General features: G+C 46.7%; 3 protein-coding genes across 5 annotated transcripts in view; 2 read left to right on the top strand and 1 right to left on the bottom strand.

Annotated features, from left to right (window-relative positions):
- Nucleotides 1–1,383: 1,383 nt before the first annotated feature.
- actr1b (actin related protein 1B) lies at nt 1,384–7,676 on the bottom strand. 2 transcript variants are annotated; one of them, XM_005750720.2, is made up of 11 exons: nt 7,624–7,676; nt 5,462–5,526; nt 5,298–5,373; nt 4,474–4,599; nt 4,253–4,377; nt 2,785–3,001; nt 2,621–2,713; nt 2,365–2,539; nt 2,230–2,291; nt 1,888–1,928; nt 1,384–1,797 (listed from the first exon to the last, which is right to left on the bottom strand). In XM_005750720.2, exons 1-11 carry the CDS (start codon nt 7,654–7,656, stop codon nt 1,695–1,697), a joined length of 1,116 nt encoding a protein of 371 aa, XP_005750777.1. In that variant the 5' UTR covers nt 7,657–7,676; the 3' UTR covers nt 1,384–1,694. The 2 variants fall into 2 exon arrangements, with proteins under 2 accessions (XP_005750777.1, XP_005750776.1); XM_005750719.1 differs by lacking the exon at nt 7,624–7,676 and adding an exon at nt 7,127–7,351.
- Nucleotides 7,677–7,811: 135 nt separating this feature from the next.
- LOC102192861 (E3 ubiquitin-protein ligase MARCH5-like) lies at nt 7,812–11,296 on the top strand. Of its 2 annotated transcripts, none has more exons than XM_005750718.1 (7): nt 7,812–7,871; nt 8,947–9,016; nt 9,422–9,621; nt 9,805–9,935; nt 10,003–10,174; nt 10,587–10,753; nt 10,869–11,296. In XM_005750718.1, exons 2-7 carry the CDS (start codon nt 8,979–8,981, stop codon nt 11,010–11,012), a joined length of 852 nt encoding a protein of 283 aa, XP_005750775.1. In that variant the 5' UTR covers nt 7,812–7,871; nt 8,947–8,978; the 3' UTR covers nt 11,013–11,296. The 2 variants fall into 2 exon arrangements, with proteins under 2 accessions (XP_005750775.1, XP_005750774.1); XM_005750717.2 differs by having other exon boundaries at nt 7,831–7,914.
- Nucleotides 11,297–12,085: 789 nt separating this feature from the next.
- Nucleotides 12,086–15,877, top strand: part of LOC102192565 (BTB/POZ domain-containing protein KCTD9-like) — a 6,652-nt gene continuing 2,860 nt past the window's right edge. Inside the window, exons 1-11 of the mRNA XM_005750716.2 lie at nt 12,086–12,278; nt 12,410–12,531; nt 12,835–12,878; nt 13,165–13,258; nt 13,630–13,688; nt 13,758–13,886; nt 13,960–14,027; nt 14,109–14,204; nt 14,464–14,613; nt 14,945–15,050; nt 15,151–15,284. Of these exons, the coding sequence (XP_005750773.1) occupies nt 12,231–12,278; nt 12,410–12,531; nt 12,835–12,878; nt 13,165–13,258; nt 13,630–13,688; nt 13,758–13,886; nt 13,960–14,027; nt 14,109–14,204; nt 14,464–14,613; nt 14,945–15,050; nt 15,151–15,284 (1,050 nt within the window). The 5' untranslated portion in view covers nt 12,086–12,230. The remainder of the gene's footprint in view (nt 12,279–12,409; nt 12,532–12,834; nt 12,879–13,164; nt 13,259–13,629; nt 13,689–13,757; nt 13,887–13,959; nt 14,028–14,108; nt 14,205–14,463; nt 14,614–14,944; nt 15,051–15,150; nt 15,285–15,877) is intronic.

Here is a 15,877-nt window from a genome sequence, read left to right as displayed (position 1 = left end):
ATACTTTGTAACAATACAAGAGTGGCTACTCAAAAGTTAACATTGTGTCCAGGTCATTATTGCTGCTCAATACTTTGGCTCCATACGAATTTGGTGTCTTCTGATTCTGGCCAGGGTCTTATTACGAGCCCAAGTAATTATTGTGCTGTAATTCACCTTTATACCTTAAAGTTGGTTACATATTTTATGCAACTTTTTTGTATTTACAGTTTTGCGGGATAAGCCTCTTAAATTCCTTCAACTAGAAATATATGTTAAAAAAACAAAAATGGTTTTCAAACTTTTTGTAGTTTATTGCACTTTGTTGCAATTTATTTAATTACTATGCACTTAATGCATACATATTATTAAAAATTGGGCTATAATGGTTGTATTGATATATAGCAACTTGAAATACTCCCAAAATTGCACTACAGCATGTAAAAATATAATATAAGCTCGGGCGGACTTGGTTCTATGGTAGGTCTTAAAGGGTTAATATACTGCTGCATGGACTGAGCTGTAGTTACATCGTAAGGTTTTAAAAACTGAGCTTTAAAATGATTAGCGGTAATAAAAACTGATCAACATACTTTATGATGAACTACTTTGATTTAAAATCTTTTACATTTATTTATTATTATTAATAATTATTCATGATGAATTACTTTGTAATAAATCACTTAATGAAGACCTGATCGTGGCTTACTTTATCATACATAATTACTATAATGACTTTATTTTTTGATTTAATTTATGATTAAACCCTTTGTGATTGTGTTATCATAGATTACACATAGACAAATGACTATGATAATGAATTTGATGAATTATTAGATTACTTGCAGGTAAATTAATTTACGATAATTTTATGATGAAATATTTCATGAAAAATACATTTATAATAAATTACCATGATGACGACTTTGTAATTAAATATTTCATGATAAAATAAATTCTAAAGCAAAGAAAAAGAAAACTGAGTGAAGCTTTTCCCAAATTTTGTTTTAATCTGTCAGCTCGGACAAAAAGCCGACATAAAGACATTGCTGAACATTTTCCTCCACACAAACTCGTGATGCCATGTTCACCTAAAAAACATTTCATTGGTAAAGAAGATCATGAGCGGCGACGATAAATGAACCGTGCTGACAGAATACATGTGCAGATCAGATCTATAATACAGTTTAATAGCACAGAGCTTCATGTCAGAGAAGCTACAAACAGACATGAAATCAAATCTGAACATCAGCAAACAAAACATTCAGGTTTATGATGTCATCATGCCTCACAGGCTTCAGTGTGGAGCTCAGAGCATCCACAGCTCCACCCGCAACCTCCAGCACGCCCCACAGCCCTGTGTGTGTGTGCGCACACGTCTGTGTGTGCACATGCAAGTGTGTGTTTGTGTGCGAGTGTGTGTGCATGTGTGTGTGGGTGCGTGGGTGGGTGTGCGTGTCACGTTCAGAGCGTGCTGTCACCACCACCTGACAGCAGGAAGAACATGGAGGGGAGGGGGTCAGAGGAGGTAAATATGGAGACGAGCACACATAAAGGTGTGTGTGTGCAGGTTGAGGAGCAGGAGGTCAACGGTGGGTTAGAAGCAGGTGGATGTAGGTAGGAGGAGGGGGAGGAGGGACCCACTGATGTCAGGGAGCCTCTAGCGTTTGATGGTGGGGGGGGAGCAATGAGGACAGTTCTGAGGGGCTATTGGCCTAGAAGGTCTTCCTGTGGATGGCACGTGCTCTGTCTTCTTCATATTCCCGCTTCGACACCCACATCTTCTTAAAGGTGTCCAACGACGCTAAGATGGAGCCACTGCATCAAGAAGTGAGGTCAGAGGAAGGACCAATCAGAGGGGATAGCCACAAAGACACATAGTGACACACGAGTGAATCAAAGACTTACCCAATCCACGTGGAGTACAGCCTCTCCTGGGGGGCCGAGATCTGCCAAAGAGAAACCACAGGTCACTGACACCTCCTGCTGAGACGTCCTCACTCACACCTCCTAAATGACATCTCCTCACCGAGTCCTCCTCTCCAAGACTTCTTCACGGTTTACAAAGCATTTTATTTTCTTTGTGAATACATAAATATATTTCTTTTAAGTGTATTCATCTCTGCTCTCCTCCTCCTCCCGAGCATTTTCATGAGAAACAGGCTCGGGATGCCCCTGTGCTGCGAGTACTTCAGTGAGCAGGAGAAGGAGGTCAGAGGTTACTGTGGGTGTGTCCCAGTCAGAGCTTACCTTGATCTTTACGTCTTTGGGTGCGAGCTTCTTCACTTCAGTCAGTAACCGTTCGCCGAAGCCTGAGTGAGGACAGTACCGTGTTACTCGCCGCTGCGAACAGGAAGTTTTACGGACTGCAGTGCGTGCACTGACCTTTGATGAGCGTGGAGCCGCCACACAGTACGATGGTGGAGAAGAGCGTGCGCCGCAGGTCCATGTCGGACTTCTGGATGGCATAGGCCAGGACTTCGTGGATGCCTGAGCTCTCGTCTCCGATCAGGTCGGGTCTGAACAGCAGCTCCGGGGCGCGGAACCTGGCGGGGCCGATCTGAAAACGGCGAGATCACATGTCAGGGGAATGGGGAGGAACGCTACACAGGAACGACCAATCAGTAGGAACAGGACTTACATTTAAAGTGCTTCCGTCAGGGAGGACGTACTGAGCCTTCTCGGTCTCTAAGGTCTCGTCCTTCTGAGGGTTCAGGGAGAGGTAGCAGGCTCTCTGCAGGGACATGAGAATATTAGAAACGCTTATAACACCTGACTCACATTTCAGCGCCGCCACCGCCTCACCTCTTTAATGGTGCGAACGACCTCAAACTCGGCCGACGTGTTGAAGTTGTATCCTTCCTTACGCAACAGCAGTCGCAGGTACCGCGACACATCTCTCCCAGCGATGTCCACACGCATGATAGAGTGTGGGATGGCGAAGCCTTCGTATATGGGCACCACGTGGGTCACGCCGTCGCCCGAGTCCAGCACTACGCCGGTGGTGCGGCCTGTGGCGTACCTGTAGGAAAACAGAGGCCATCACGGTTATGATAGAGACTCAGCAAACGCCTTCTAGCCTGCTCTGATTCTGTCTGGTGAACAGACGCGAAGACGACGCAACATGCATCACATGCACTTTTCTCTAACTTAGAGAGACAATTAAAATGTCATCAACACACAGACACAACAGGATAACCATCAAAACCCCATCAGATCCAGTCATGTTAACATCAGGACCTTTCTCAGCCCAGCAACATGTTAAATTCAGGCTTCACATGTTTAATAATCGACCGTCTGCATCCTGCACAGACTCTGTTCCGGGGTTGGCACGTTTTTCAGATCTGAACATTTTTGACGAAAATTTGATCTCACAATGCGCACCGTGAAAAAAATCAAACAAACAAACAAAAAAACAAAAACGGAGTGGACATGAAACAATGATGAGCTGGTACTGGCATTTCTGAACAAGAAAGGGAAGAAACAGATTCTGGTTTATATGCAGGCAGCAGCAGGAGGATTTCCTGTTGTGATCCAGGGTCGAAGCTTTGGCCATGTTTCATGACAGTGGGCAGTTTGAGCTCCTTGGCAGAGTTGAGACAACACCTGAGGAGGCAGCAGCAGCTAGTTGTAACGTCAAAATGGATTATTTACGGTTTTGATGTAGCATAGATTCAGTACCAGTGTACACTTTGAGCTACAAGCGTACTTGTTGCCAAATGCAGCGATCCGTTTGGTCAAAACTCTGAAACATCGAGCATGTTCCAAGCTTCTGAGTGTCACACATTCATTCTGTGAAGTTCGACAGCTGCTTTAAGAACAGAAACACTCATGCTGATTTTACTTGCCCAGTGTGTGAAGGCCTTCCATCACAGAGGGGCTCAGATCATAATGTGACCCAAAGTCACATCTGATTGGTTCAAAGCACACAAAGACTCAGTGAGCCGTCACAGATGGCGGTCAGGGTCCTCCCCTTTAAATGAGGAACACACACCTACAATCAGAACAGAACCCTGTGTGTGTGTGTGTGTGTGTGTGTGTGTGTGTGTGTGTGTGTGTGTGTGTGTGAGCTTGCAGTGACTCAGGGTAATTTAGGGCCTATACTGCCACCTTGTGTGGGAGCCATGCAACTGCAGAGAGTCTTCAGTGAGCCCTCATGTGTGTTTAACACCTTTAACTGTTTCTTGAGCAAACATGAGGCTGAGGTTCACGCAGCCCTCAGCTCAATGCTGAGTCAGCAACAGGAGGACACAAACAGGAAGTGAGTTCTTACAGACTGAGCACGGCCTGCATGGAGATGAAGAGTGCCGGCACGTTGAAAGTCTCGAAGAACACTTCAGCCGCCTTCTCCCTGTTCTTGCTCGGGTTCAGAGGAGCCTCTGTGAGCAGCACAGGATGCTGGGAAAGGTTAAACAAAAAAAAAACAACAACACAGGGTTAGCGGTGTCGCGACAAGCTCGTGTGTGGAAATGAGAGAGCCGGAGAGGAGCTCACCTCCTCGGAGAATGTCTGCAGCTGCTCCTTGGAGTAAACGTACTGCCAGATCCGCTCCATGTCATTCCAGTCGGTCACGATGCCATGCTCCATCGGGTACCGCACCGACAGCAGGCCCCTGTGCTCCTGACGGGAGGAGGAGGGGGAGAGTTTATTATTCCCTGAAAATGTGATACAGTCACATGCTTTGATCTGATGGAAAAAAGAGAGCTGCAGATGCTGTGAGAAGGTCATGTGACAATTATCTGGAAAAAACAAAACAAAAAATAAATAAATAAATAAACACACAACCAAAAAACAAACAAACCCTGTATTCAAAACAAGAAACTTTATTGATCCTGCAGGGCAATAACTTCCTGTTCCTCCTCCAGTGAGAGCAGAGCTGCTGGACCTCCTGAAGCTGCTAGAGATGAGCAGCTCAAGCATGGCCACACATCATATCCTTCATCACCTTCAATCGCCATCATAAGGTTACTAAATACATGACATTTACGTGCTCTCACACATTAAACGCCTTTCGGTAAAGATGACACTGCCTCACCAAGGTCTGCAAGCTCAGGTTTGATTGCCTCTGCACCGACCTCAGCAGGAACAATAAAGAGTCGACTTTAAAGGAGCGTTTGTGATGAAGGTGTGGCCCATCGAAGCTCCACACAATAACAACAACATTAACAATAATGATAATAAAAATGATAATTATGATAATAATAATTACAATGATGATGATGATGATGATAATGATAATAATAATAACAGCATCATAAGAGGGCAGTGAGTGTCAGCAGGGATGTAGTTTAATCGGCAGTGAGGAGGAGCAGCGGTACCTCGGCCTTGGGCCCGATGAAGAGGTCTCCCTCCAGGGCTCCCGCCATCACGCGCACATGCTTCGGACGCCCGACGCTGCACATGAAACACACAGAGCACTGAGAGAGTGAGCTGCAGGCTTGGTTAAACAGCAACAGAGATCATGGAGTCTCCGTTAACTTACTAGTTGGGGAAGCAGTACTTGGGGATCTGGTCTCCCGCAAAGCCGGCCTTGATGACCCCCGACCCCTGCAAGGAAAAGAAAGATGACGTTTGAGCATCACAGGGTTAAAGAAGCTGAGAGGTCATGAGATGCCGCCCGAGGCTGGCAGCAGTCCCAGCTCCTCTGCTTCAACAGACACTTTGTCCTCCAAGTAAAAAAAAGTTGTTTCTGCTGCACAAAGCTTCAGTTCCTGCTGTGAGTGAGCGAACAGGAAGGAGTGCCAGACGCCAAACCCCGACAACGGCAGCTTAATTATCCCAAAGATCTGAAACCATGTCTCACAAAGAACTCAGAGAAGCTCAGCGGTCTAAAGCTCGATACCAAAACCTTCTCAGTGAAGTAAAACCTGAGTAAAGACAACCAAGTAAAATCTGTGAAACGTACCAACGCTGAAATAAACTGAACTAAAAACTGTTCATTAGACGCACCAACTATCAGCTTCACTGTGATTACTGTTTGAGGCTTGATCTTTGACCTATTGATTTGTGTTTCTGAACTCTTCATCAGCGCACTCTCACACCCACACATGCACATGAAACCTTATTTTAACTTTTAGATTGCAAATAATCCCTGCAGGTGGAAGCCTTGGGGTGGAGCTCGTCCCACCATTAAACTCACACCCGGTGGAGTTTAGGCACCCCACCTTTGGTTTTGGTTTGAAATACAACAGCTGCCAAAGCATTGCCTTGCTGGTTGCCACCTTTCCGCTTCTTGTAGACAAAATATGCCAATTTCGAGTGAGTCTGAGTAAGTGACTGTAAACTTGCTCTCTTTGTACAACCTGCAGGTCTGTGAGGCTCCTCCTTTCATGACCCCAGGAGGGGGTCCTCCCTAAATTCACAGAATCAGCCCAAGATGAGAAACCTTCAGTCTCTGAACCTGAAACACACTAAACTGAGACTCCTGCTCACAGGTCAGGCAGTCTTTGTAGACAACGTTCAGAGCGCCTCAGCTGGCTTCTTGAGATCATCCAATGAGAAAACAATAGGCTTAAAGAGACAGGAGCTGAAACATCTTTGCTCAGACTGATGGCCTGAGCGGGTGAAGAGGCATGAGTGGAACATACACTGTATTCATTACGTTTAAATCAGACACAGCTCCAGCTGAGAGCTGCACGTCACTGAGAAATAAAAAAAAATATAGTCAGGTTTTAACTTTCATTGACGGAATTAAGGTTAGCTCTATGTGATGATGAAGCTCCTCTCGGTTATTGACAGTGTCACGGCCATGCTAACATGCTAGCAGCCGTCTGCTGTACTACATGTGGGGCTTCGGGGTGACTCCCGCAACCTGTCTGCTGGTTATTTAGCAGCAGAGCCGGGTGGAGGAGTGAGCTGATGCCGCTACAGCACTACGGACAGCTAACACGCCCCGGATCCGGCTCCACTAACCTGCTGCTGCCCGGAGCTAGCAGCGGATCCGGCTAGCGGCTAACAGCTGCAGAAGTGAGCCGGCCAGAGGAGGCGAGCTGGCAGCGTCATAGAGGGAACATAGAGGAAAGAGGAACCCCGCTGCACCTCCAGGAAAGGTGAGCACCGACCTATTAGCTCCGACACAATAGCGGCAGGCTAACGGTTAGCCCGCGGCCTCGGGCTGGGTGTGGATGAATGACATCATCATACTTACATTATCAATCACCACCGGTTGGTTAGCTAAAATGTCATAGGACTCCATGACCGCACGTGCGCTTCAGGTGTGTTTCTATCGATCCGCGTGAGTCTTCGTGCCCGTTTAGTGTTTTAATCATGTAAAAATCAGCGCCGGTTAGTAGCTCCGCTCTACGCCTGTCGACGCTCCTCTGCCGCTGCTGCCGCCCCGTCCACAACAACCACAGCACCGAGGCAGGCTCACGGTGCAGACAGCCAATCAAGCTCCAGAGATCCTGACTGGCATCACGGAGAGCCAATCAGCATGTCTATACGCTGTCAACGAGTGGCAGCGTTTCTGCTGGTCTGCTGGCAGATCACAGTTAACTATCACATTTAACAAATAATGCAATTAAAGCGCTTTACTACACAGAGGTTTTTAGCAGTGTTTTCTAACGATAATATCAGCTAAAAATTATTTTATTTAATCTACATTTACATTTTATTAGTCGGTAAAAAGGATGACAATATATTCACCGAAAGTGACAACATAAAAGATAAACACTTCATGTTGCTCGTAATAAAAAAAAAAAGTCCAGTAGTTGCACTAAAAGTCGACAAATGCAGCTTTAAATACGTTTTCCGGGTACCCTCAAGGCATTACCAGTGTCACGGGATCCAGCCAATCAGAAAGCTAGAAAAAAGCCAAAGTGGGCGGGTCCACGGGGCCTGGGGAATGATAAAAACACAGCTGACACTGGGCTCGAGCGGTATGCATTTCTCAGGTGAGTGGAGGGTTTACGGCAGTGGCACGCGCTGTTTTAACAGGTAAGCTTTGTAGAAGTGCTGTATTGTGCCAGCGCGATATGTAGGTTAGTAGCTAATGTGCTGTTAGCTAAATTATAAAAACTCTTAAGTGTGTTTATGTTCCTAGAGAGTACAGGTTTAATGAAACAAAAGTGTGAAGGCTGCTTCCGGTGTGATATAGTCGTAACTTCCCGCCAGAGCTCTTTTTACAAAGTGAAGGTTGAATTCTGTAAACGGCTTTCAAACGAGTTTTGGAGAGTGGGGAGGAGGAGGCGTGATGCTACTGGCTGGATGAGTGCTCACAGACAGTGGAGATGTGATTGAGCATAGTTGTGAGGTTCTGACGGACCTCGGGGTTGGTGGTTCCGATCCCTGTCAGAAATCTGGGCACTCGTTGACCCACATCCTGCCATTAGCTTAGCCGCAGTCCGAGGCTAAGGGGCTTTGCGCTTTTATCTCACCCGCTGTCACTTTTTTTAAACATCAGACATTTAATTTGAACGTACTTTCTCCGTGTCCAAATAAACAAAACGCATTCTCCGTGTCGGTACCTTCTTTTTTTTTTTTTAAGTTTCATTGTATTTCATTTTCTAATGGACTCGCTACCACCTCACGCTGGCACGTTTAATATAGATGGATGGACATGGTGGTCTGTTTTTAGACGCAGGTGTGGGTTTTGAACTCTGATTATTTGCAAACGTGTCACGCCCTGACACTGCCGTGTTTTTGGAGTTTGCCTGATCATCAGTTTTTGATTAGAGCGTGTTTTCACTCTGTGCTGCTTCTCTGATGGTTTCTTTGGAAGTGTTAAAGGTTTGTGTTATTGCCTCCCCCCTTGCAGTTTAAAGAAGTTTACTCCAACCGATTACAATTAAGATGTAGGTTAAATGCATGTTAGCAGTTTTCTTGAGTATTTCTGTAGCATTGTCTGTTTCTCTCCTGCGTCATAAAAATGATGCCGAAGTTTAAATCTTTTGACAGTCGCAGCTTTTTCTTTAAACTTTTTTTTTTTAAGTTCCCTTATCTGTTTAACGATGTCACCTTTAACTCCAGACTGAGTGGAGCAGCCTGCTGTGGTTCAGACTATGCCTGGTAACATCATGGCTCTGCAGCCATCTGAGAAGTAAGATTTATCCTCAGAATGAACTTTAATTCCACAAAGCTGAAAGAAGTTAAAATAACTCTTTCACTTTTTTGTATGCAGATGTTCCAGTAACTTTCTTTCAGTTGTTGCAATTATTAAGATTCTGATTGTAATTCTAAATTTTAATACATTTTGTTTTCCTTGAGAATTGTTATGAAGACATTTTTGTAAAATTTTAACTTTTTCTCATTTTATTTTTGTGCTGCTGCTAGGCTCATTTTCAGGCTGAACTCTTTCATGTGTGGTGACTCTGGGTAATTTAGGGGCTATACTGCCGTCTTGTGTACAAGTCGTGCAGCTGCAGTGAGGCCTTGTGTGTTTTAACACCTTTTAACTGTTTCATGAGTGAACTTGAAGCTGAGGTTCATTCATGTCTCATTTCAGGCACTGCTGGGTGTGTTTTGCCACAGAGCAGGATGACCCCGGTGCTGAGTGGCTGAGTCCCTGCAGGTGCAGAGGAAGCACTAAGTGGGTGCACCTGACCTGCTTGCAGTACTGGCTGGACACTAGACTGAGAGTGAGCCAGCAGCCAATCAGATGTCAGCTGTGTGAGGTGGCGTACTCTGTCATCTTCCCACAGATGGGTGAGTGTCAACTTATTCAGGGTCATATCATAGGTCCTCAGAGGTGTGGTGGAGCTCTCTACTACCCCTTCAGGCAAAGGGAGAAACTGAACACATGGTGTTTAACAGGTGTAGGAAGGGTGGTGTGTCCTGTCAGTGGAGAATGCGTAGTGGGTTAACGTTGATCCTGGGTTGTCTCCTCAGGCCCACTGGTGGACTTTCTGCGAGTGGTGGACAGAACGTTGACAGCCATCGGTCCATATGGGACCCTTGGGTTGCTGGTTGGGACGGCGTACTGGACAGCTCTGAGCTACGGCGCTGTGACTGTCGTGCAGGTACACAGAGGGAACGTCTTGTAAGGGCATCACATTGGCAGAGTCCTCAACACCTCGTGTTCTGCAGGTTATGGGACGGGCAAATGGTATGATGGCTATACGGGGAGCAAGGCCTGTGCTCCTGCTCTCCGGCCTGCCCGCCATCCCTGTACTGCTCATTCTTGGGAAGACCGTCCGCTGGAATGACTGCGTCTTGAAGCTGTGGCAGAAATGCTGCTACGAACCAAAGCTGCCGTCAGGTACATGCACACCCGGAATATGTCACAGTGCAGATGCATGAGCAGTTTCACTTAAAGTTAAATGTTTTAAGACCTTTTATATTCTTTCAGGTGTGCTGATTAACTCATGAATTTATATTCTTTATGGTATAAAATTTCCTTGTTATTCACTGGTTATAAATAAAACTGAATTCTAAGTTGTGCCATATTTGCTGCCACGGGACAAATGACCTTGTAAAGTCCGTCAAGGTTTGCTGTAAATGGCATGTGCAGTACTGCAGGCAGTCAGAGGGGGGTGCTGTGCTGATGTTCTTGTCCTAGTTTAGACATCTGTCGCTGCAACGTCAGTGTTACTGTTTGACTCTGCTCGCTATCATGAGGAATTGCTCTGTCAGAGCTTGTTGTTTAAAGGTGAGTCTGCCCCTCCCCACAGATAATCAGCAGTACCTGCCCCCCATTCCCGTGGATGAGCCCAGAGGGAAGCGTCAGTTCCTGACCTCCAGGATGCTTTGTGGCGCACTCATGTTTCCCTCCATTGCTGTTCTAACTGGGCAGCTACTGTTCCCGTCTGTGACCTCTCACCTGCAGCGCGCTTTGCTGGTGAATGTACTCTGACCTCTGATTGGAGAATGATGTGCTCTGTAACACGCTTTGAGATTATTGGTTGGCTAAGAAGCCGGTGGTACTGACTGGTTTACTTGTGTCTGCTCCACAGGGTGGCAGTGCTTACGTGCTGCTCAAAGGTGTGCTGAAGGTGTACTTCACAAAGCAGCTGTTCATCATGCACGCCGGCAGGCGCATCCTCAACTATGGTGACGTTCAGAGAGCAGAGCGCCACAGGGATGGCAGCGGCAATTAGAGGTGGAGATGATGGTGCAGAATTGTTTTTAACTAAATCCTGGAGGAGTTTAAACTGTCTTTACCAGACAGTGTGAACACTGATACTGCGTCTTGCCTCACACTGGTCAAATGATCTGCAATACGACCTCAAGCTGAACTGCTCACACCGTTATGGAACCCAGTGGGTCAGAACTAGACTGGACTAGGGTGTTTCGGGTGTATTTTAACTAGCTGATTGCTCTGATTGCAGTCTGTCAGCAGCTCCATATGGATTATTTTTAATAAAGTTTTTTCTTTAAATCAGGGATGTCTGTCATCTTTATTCACAGCCTTTGATTTATTATTATTTATACAGGTATAATGAAAACCTCCACTCAGTAATATTACATCACATGCAACTCTAAAGAGCTTGTGTGCTTCAAATTGACCCTTTCAAAACTTTAACGTGACACTTGAAAGCACTGTGTTCGGGGGGAGGGGGCTCGCAGCCTACCTGAGGGTTGTGGCTGACAACACCATCCCTCTATGGCCTCAGTGACCCATCTTCTGATTTCACTGAGCTCGGATCTCAAACATGATGGGGAGTAAGCTGCACTCAGGTGGCCTCCAGTCACATTTTTACTGTTGGCATGGAGGCAGCTGACACATGCAGCAGCTGTATGACTATGTCATAATGATGTAATGTCAAAGTCAACCAGTTTCCAGCAGCATGCTGAAGAATTAAACTTAGAAGTTCAAACCAGTATCAGCGAAGTGTCTGAGGGGTGTTGCTTCTGCTTTCACTTTTAAATTGTGTAGGTCTGCATTGCTTTTATTTTAATCATTTGATACATTTCTAACTTTTATTTTTCGTGTTCAGTTATTTGCTTCACTTTTTTCTATTTGATTCTAAATATTGATTCTAAATATCAATTCTGTTACTTTTAATTTGTAGTTGGATACTTTTTTTTTTTTTTTTTTTTTTTTTTTTTTTTTTTTTTTTTTTTTTTTTTTTTTTTAAATCTTTAAGATAAAATACTTACTTTTAATTGTCCCTCAATCCGTGAGTTTCTTTACGGAAACTCACGGGCCCCGCCCCCTGTTCACCGATTGGCTGTCGGTCTCCAGTCTGGCCCGCTGATTGGCTCGCTGGGTGTCTGAGCGGATTGTGGAAGAGGAAAGGGAGAGCGCTTGTTGCTGTGGCCGAAGGAGCTCCTTTCCCGGGCGGGAGCGGCCGGTTTGACTGAAGCTGTTCGCTATGAGGAGAGTAACGCTGTTCGTTAACGGCACGTGCACGAACGGGAAGGTAAGCTATAACCGTGAGGCGGGAGTCGGTGTGCTGGCGGGGACAAAAATGGCCTGTTCCCGCTCCAGCACGCCCCCGGATCTCTCGGCGGGCGGAAGCGGTAACGGTGCGTTTTGTCCGCGAGCGCGCAGGTGGTGGCCGTGTACGGATCGCTGGAGGACCTGCTGTGTGTGGCCGGCTCCAAGCTGGGCATTCGAGCTTCCAATGTGTACAACGGGAACGGCGGTCTCATCGACGACATCGCGCTGATCAGGTGAGGGGCCTGTGCAGGTGTAACAGTGAATCCACGGAACTGCAGAGGCGTTCAAGGTGTTTCCACCTGTGAGCGGTGAAATGTTCCTGTGGAGGGCAAAAACTGACGCAAGTGACAATAAAAACCGGGCACATAGATATAATCCCTTTTTAATTTTAGATCATTTTAATGATTCCACACTTTTGTTTATTTATACCTTATTTTTCTATGTTTATTTAATATGCAAGTATATGCCTGCCTTTTTTGTGTTTGTTTGTTTTGAGACAGCCCGACCATCACTGTTTCCTATGTTTGTGTGTGCAGAGACGATGATGTGCTCTACGTTTCTGAGGGAGACTCATTTGAAGGTGAGTGTGATGACCTGCAGCCCAGGGGTCAGAGGTGTGCTGCTGGGGTGTTTTTGACTCTGAGCTCAGAGTGTGCAGAAGTTCCTGCACATGCTCTGAACTTGTTTTGTTTTGGGGGCTGTTTTTTGTTTTCTCTTTTCTACTCTGACATCCAAATGATGTCCCTAATCTGACACATAAGCCCCACCCACCTTTTGTGCAGACTTCCTGTTGGTGTCTGCTGGTAAAAGAGCTGATTGGACTCATGTTTATTGCACTAATGCTACTTGTGCGCTCACCTGTCCAGATCCTCAGGATGACCCCAGAGGCCCTGATAAGGATCAGACTCACACTGATTGGCTGACTCTCAACGTCGGTGGACGCTGCTTTACGACGACGCGGTAAGCATAACCGTCGTCACGGCAGGTTTTACACTGATTTAAATCGGCTGTTTTTGTTTTCGTGATGACCTTAATAATCAGACTTTAATGACGCTCAGCTGTCAAAGTCAAAATCTTTAAAAGTGGAGTTGGAGGTGCTGTAATGTGCAGAGTGACATGCTGGGGCCGCTGTTGTTCCACAGCGATGCAGAATATCCAGATTATTCTGTCACTCACCTGAAGGCTGCTGATGGTGATCAGAGGCTGCTGATCAGCTTGTCCTGAGCTTTATTACAAATTTCATGATTTTGTTCCTGTGAAGCTGAACCTCCCTGACGTGGAGGGTTAAAGGTCATTGTTAATCTGTATCTTGTGTGTGTTTGCTTGCTCAGGAGCACGTTAGTCAGTAAGGAGCCGGAGAGTATGCTGGCCCACATGTTCAGAGAGAAAGGTGAGCACAGCTTCACTTCAGCAGGAAGTGGTGCATGTGCGGCGTGCTTTAATCATGCGCACGTTTCAGACGTGTGGGCGAACAAGCGTGACCGCCAGGGCGCATACCTGATCGACCGCAGCCCGGACTACTTCGAGCCCATCCTGAACTACCTGCGGCACGGACAGCTCATCATCAACGAGGGGATCAACCCCCTCGGTACGCCACATAAATTCACAGCGCCCGTTCAGCCCATAGACACAGCCTGCTAACAGTGTTCTTACCTGTGCAGGTGTGCTGGAGGAAGCCCGCTTCTTTGGGATCGAGCAGCTTGCCGAACAGCTGGAGGCCCTTATAAAGGTGTGTGTGTGTGTGTGGTGGGGGGGGGTGTGAGTGTGTGCGCGTGCGCGTACTCTGCTGTGATTGGTATTTTGTGTTCAGTCCTCTCAGCCTCCTGACGATCACTCACCTTTGACCCGGAAAGAGTTCATCAGGTTCCTGTTGGCCACGACCACAAAGTCCGAGCTGCGCTGTCAGGTGAGCACTGTGTGTCTGTGTACCTGGTTGTCATGGTATTAGCTGAGATTAACCCCTGGGAACCAAACAGTCCCTCTGTGAATCGGCCATTCTGTGTTTGGTCGAGTTAACACTCCCTACCTGCTGGTTACCCACAGCAGCTACCTGACAGGTGAGGGGGCGTGATCACCTGTGCTCAGATTATCTTGGCTTGGTCAGGCATTTGAAGACACCACAGGTAACTTGAGTAACAGTGGGCGCTCTGTGGGTTTTGTTTCAGGGTCTGAACTTCACCGGTGCCGACCTTTCTCGTCTGGATTTGCGTTACATTAACTTTAAGATGGCCAACCTGAGAGGAGCCAACCTGACCCACGCTAACCTGAGCGGGGCCAACCTGGAGCGAGCCGACCTGTCCGCGGCCTGCCTTGACGTGAGTCGCCGCCCACCATCACCTAATTGTCGTGTACAATAACTCTGAGCCCTCAAAGTTTCAACAGCCCAGGAGATCTCCACAGCTCTATTAGAAACTGAACCCAGATCAGTTTAATTTTCACAATCTGATGATTCAACCTGGTGTCTGAGCACCTGGGTGATCATCTGTCAGTCTGAATGACCTGCAGCACTTTGACACTTGTTTCTGATCACTCTTCTGGGTTCAGGTTCAGATCGGCAGGTGGGACAGGTGTCTGCTGTATCTGGCTTTGATTCCTCTGTCAGAATCGTGTGTGTGTGTGTGTGTGTGTGTGCGTGCGCGTGTGCAGGGCGCCAACCTGCAGGGCGTGAAGATGCTGTGCACCAACGCTGAAGGAGCGTCGTTGCGAGGCTGCAACTTTGAGGATCCTGCAGGAGTCAAGGCCAACCTGGAGGGTGAAGCAGCCAATCACAAACCATCTATAGATAAACGCACAGACACTGGTTGTCGTGGAGAGAGAGAGAGATTTATATTTTTGTGTGTGTGTTGGGTCAGGGGCCAACCTGAAGGGTGTGGACATGGAGGGAAGTCAGATGACGGGCATCAACCTGAGAGTCGCCACGCTGAAGAATGCCAAATTGAAGAACTGTAACCTGCGGGGGGCGACTCTGGCTGGTACTGACCTCGAGGTCCGTACAGATATGCACACGCACACTCACACGTGAGGCTGGAGTTCAAAACAGATCTGACCTGTGTGTCCTGTTCATTGATGAGCTTGATAAATGTCTCGCTTCCTAAACACATCACACTGTGCAAGTGCCTGTGCCACGCTGAATCAGATGTATTTTCTGTGCGGGAAGACTGACTGAGCCATGGACTCGTGCTCGGTCCAAATGCTAAAGATGTGATTTAATCTGACCTGTAACATTAAAAAGCTGATGACGCAGCTTTAGTCAGACATGATCACTTCCATTCTCTTCTAATGATCCCACTGAGGGTTACGGGGGCAGCCTATCCCAGCTGTCTTGGAGAGAGAGGCGGGGTATGCCCTGGACAGGTTGCCAGTCTAACACAGAGACAGACAACCATTCACATCTATGGGCAATTTATAATCACCAGTTAAATAGAGCTGGGCGATATGAGATTTTTTCATATCACGATATGTTTTTTCATTTCAGGCGATAACGATATCTATCACGATATCAGCCAAATAACTATATTTGTAAGATTTAAATGTGCCGTTGCTCACAAGTAAAATGTGAAATAATCAGCAGCTTGTTTT

This window comes from Pundamilia nyererei, unplaced genomic scaffold (assembly GCF_000239375.1).
Source record: "Pundamilia nyererei isolate P.nyererei 1_Seehausen unplaced genomic scaffold, PunNye1.0 scaffold00285, whole genome shotgun sequence".
NCBI classification, from domain to species: Eukaryota; Metazoa; Chordata; class Actinopteri; order Cichliformes; family Cichlidae; genus Pundamilia; species Pundamilia nyererei.
This window is presented reverse-complemented; position numbering and strand designations above follow the sequence as displayed.

Excerpts from the sequence above, each read along its gene's own strand:
- LOC102192861 (XM_005750718.1), top strand. The coding sequence starts at position 8,979 with ATGCCTGGTAACATCATGGCTCTGCAGCCATCTGAGAA. Across the intron at positions 9,017-9,421 it reads GCTCTGCAGCCATCTGAGAA|GCACTGCTGGGTGTGTTTTG; the intron begins GTAAGATTTATC and ends GTCTCATTTCAG. Across the intron at positions 10,175-10,586 it reads CGAACCAAAGCTGCCGTCAG|ATAATCAGCAGTACCTGCCC; the intron begins GTACATGCACAC and ends CCCTCCCCACAG.
- actr1b (XM_005750719.1), bottom strand. The coding sequence starts at position 7,174 with ATGGAGTCCTATGACATTTTAGCTAACCAACCGGTGGTGATTGATAAT. Across the intron at positions 3,002-4,252 it reads ATGCAGGCCGTGCTCAGTCT|GTACGCCACAGGCCGCACCA; the intron begins GTAAGAACTCAC and ends GTTTTCCTACAG. Across the intron at positions 2,292-2,364 it reads CGGCTCCACGCTCATCAAAG|GCTTCGGCGAACGGTTACTG; the intron begins GTCAGTGCACGC and ends GTCCTCACTCAG.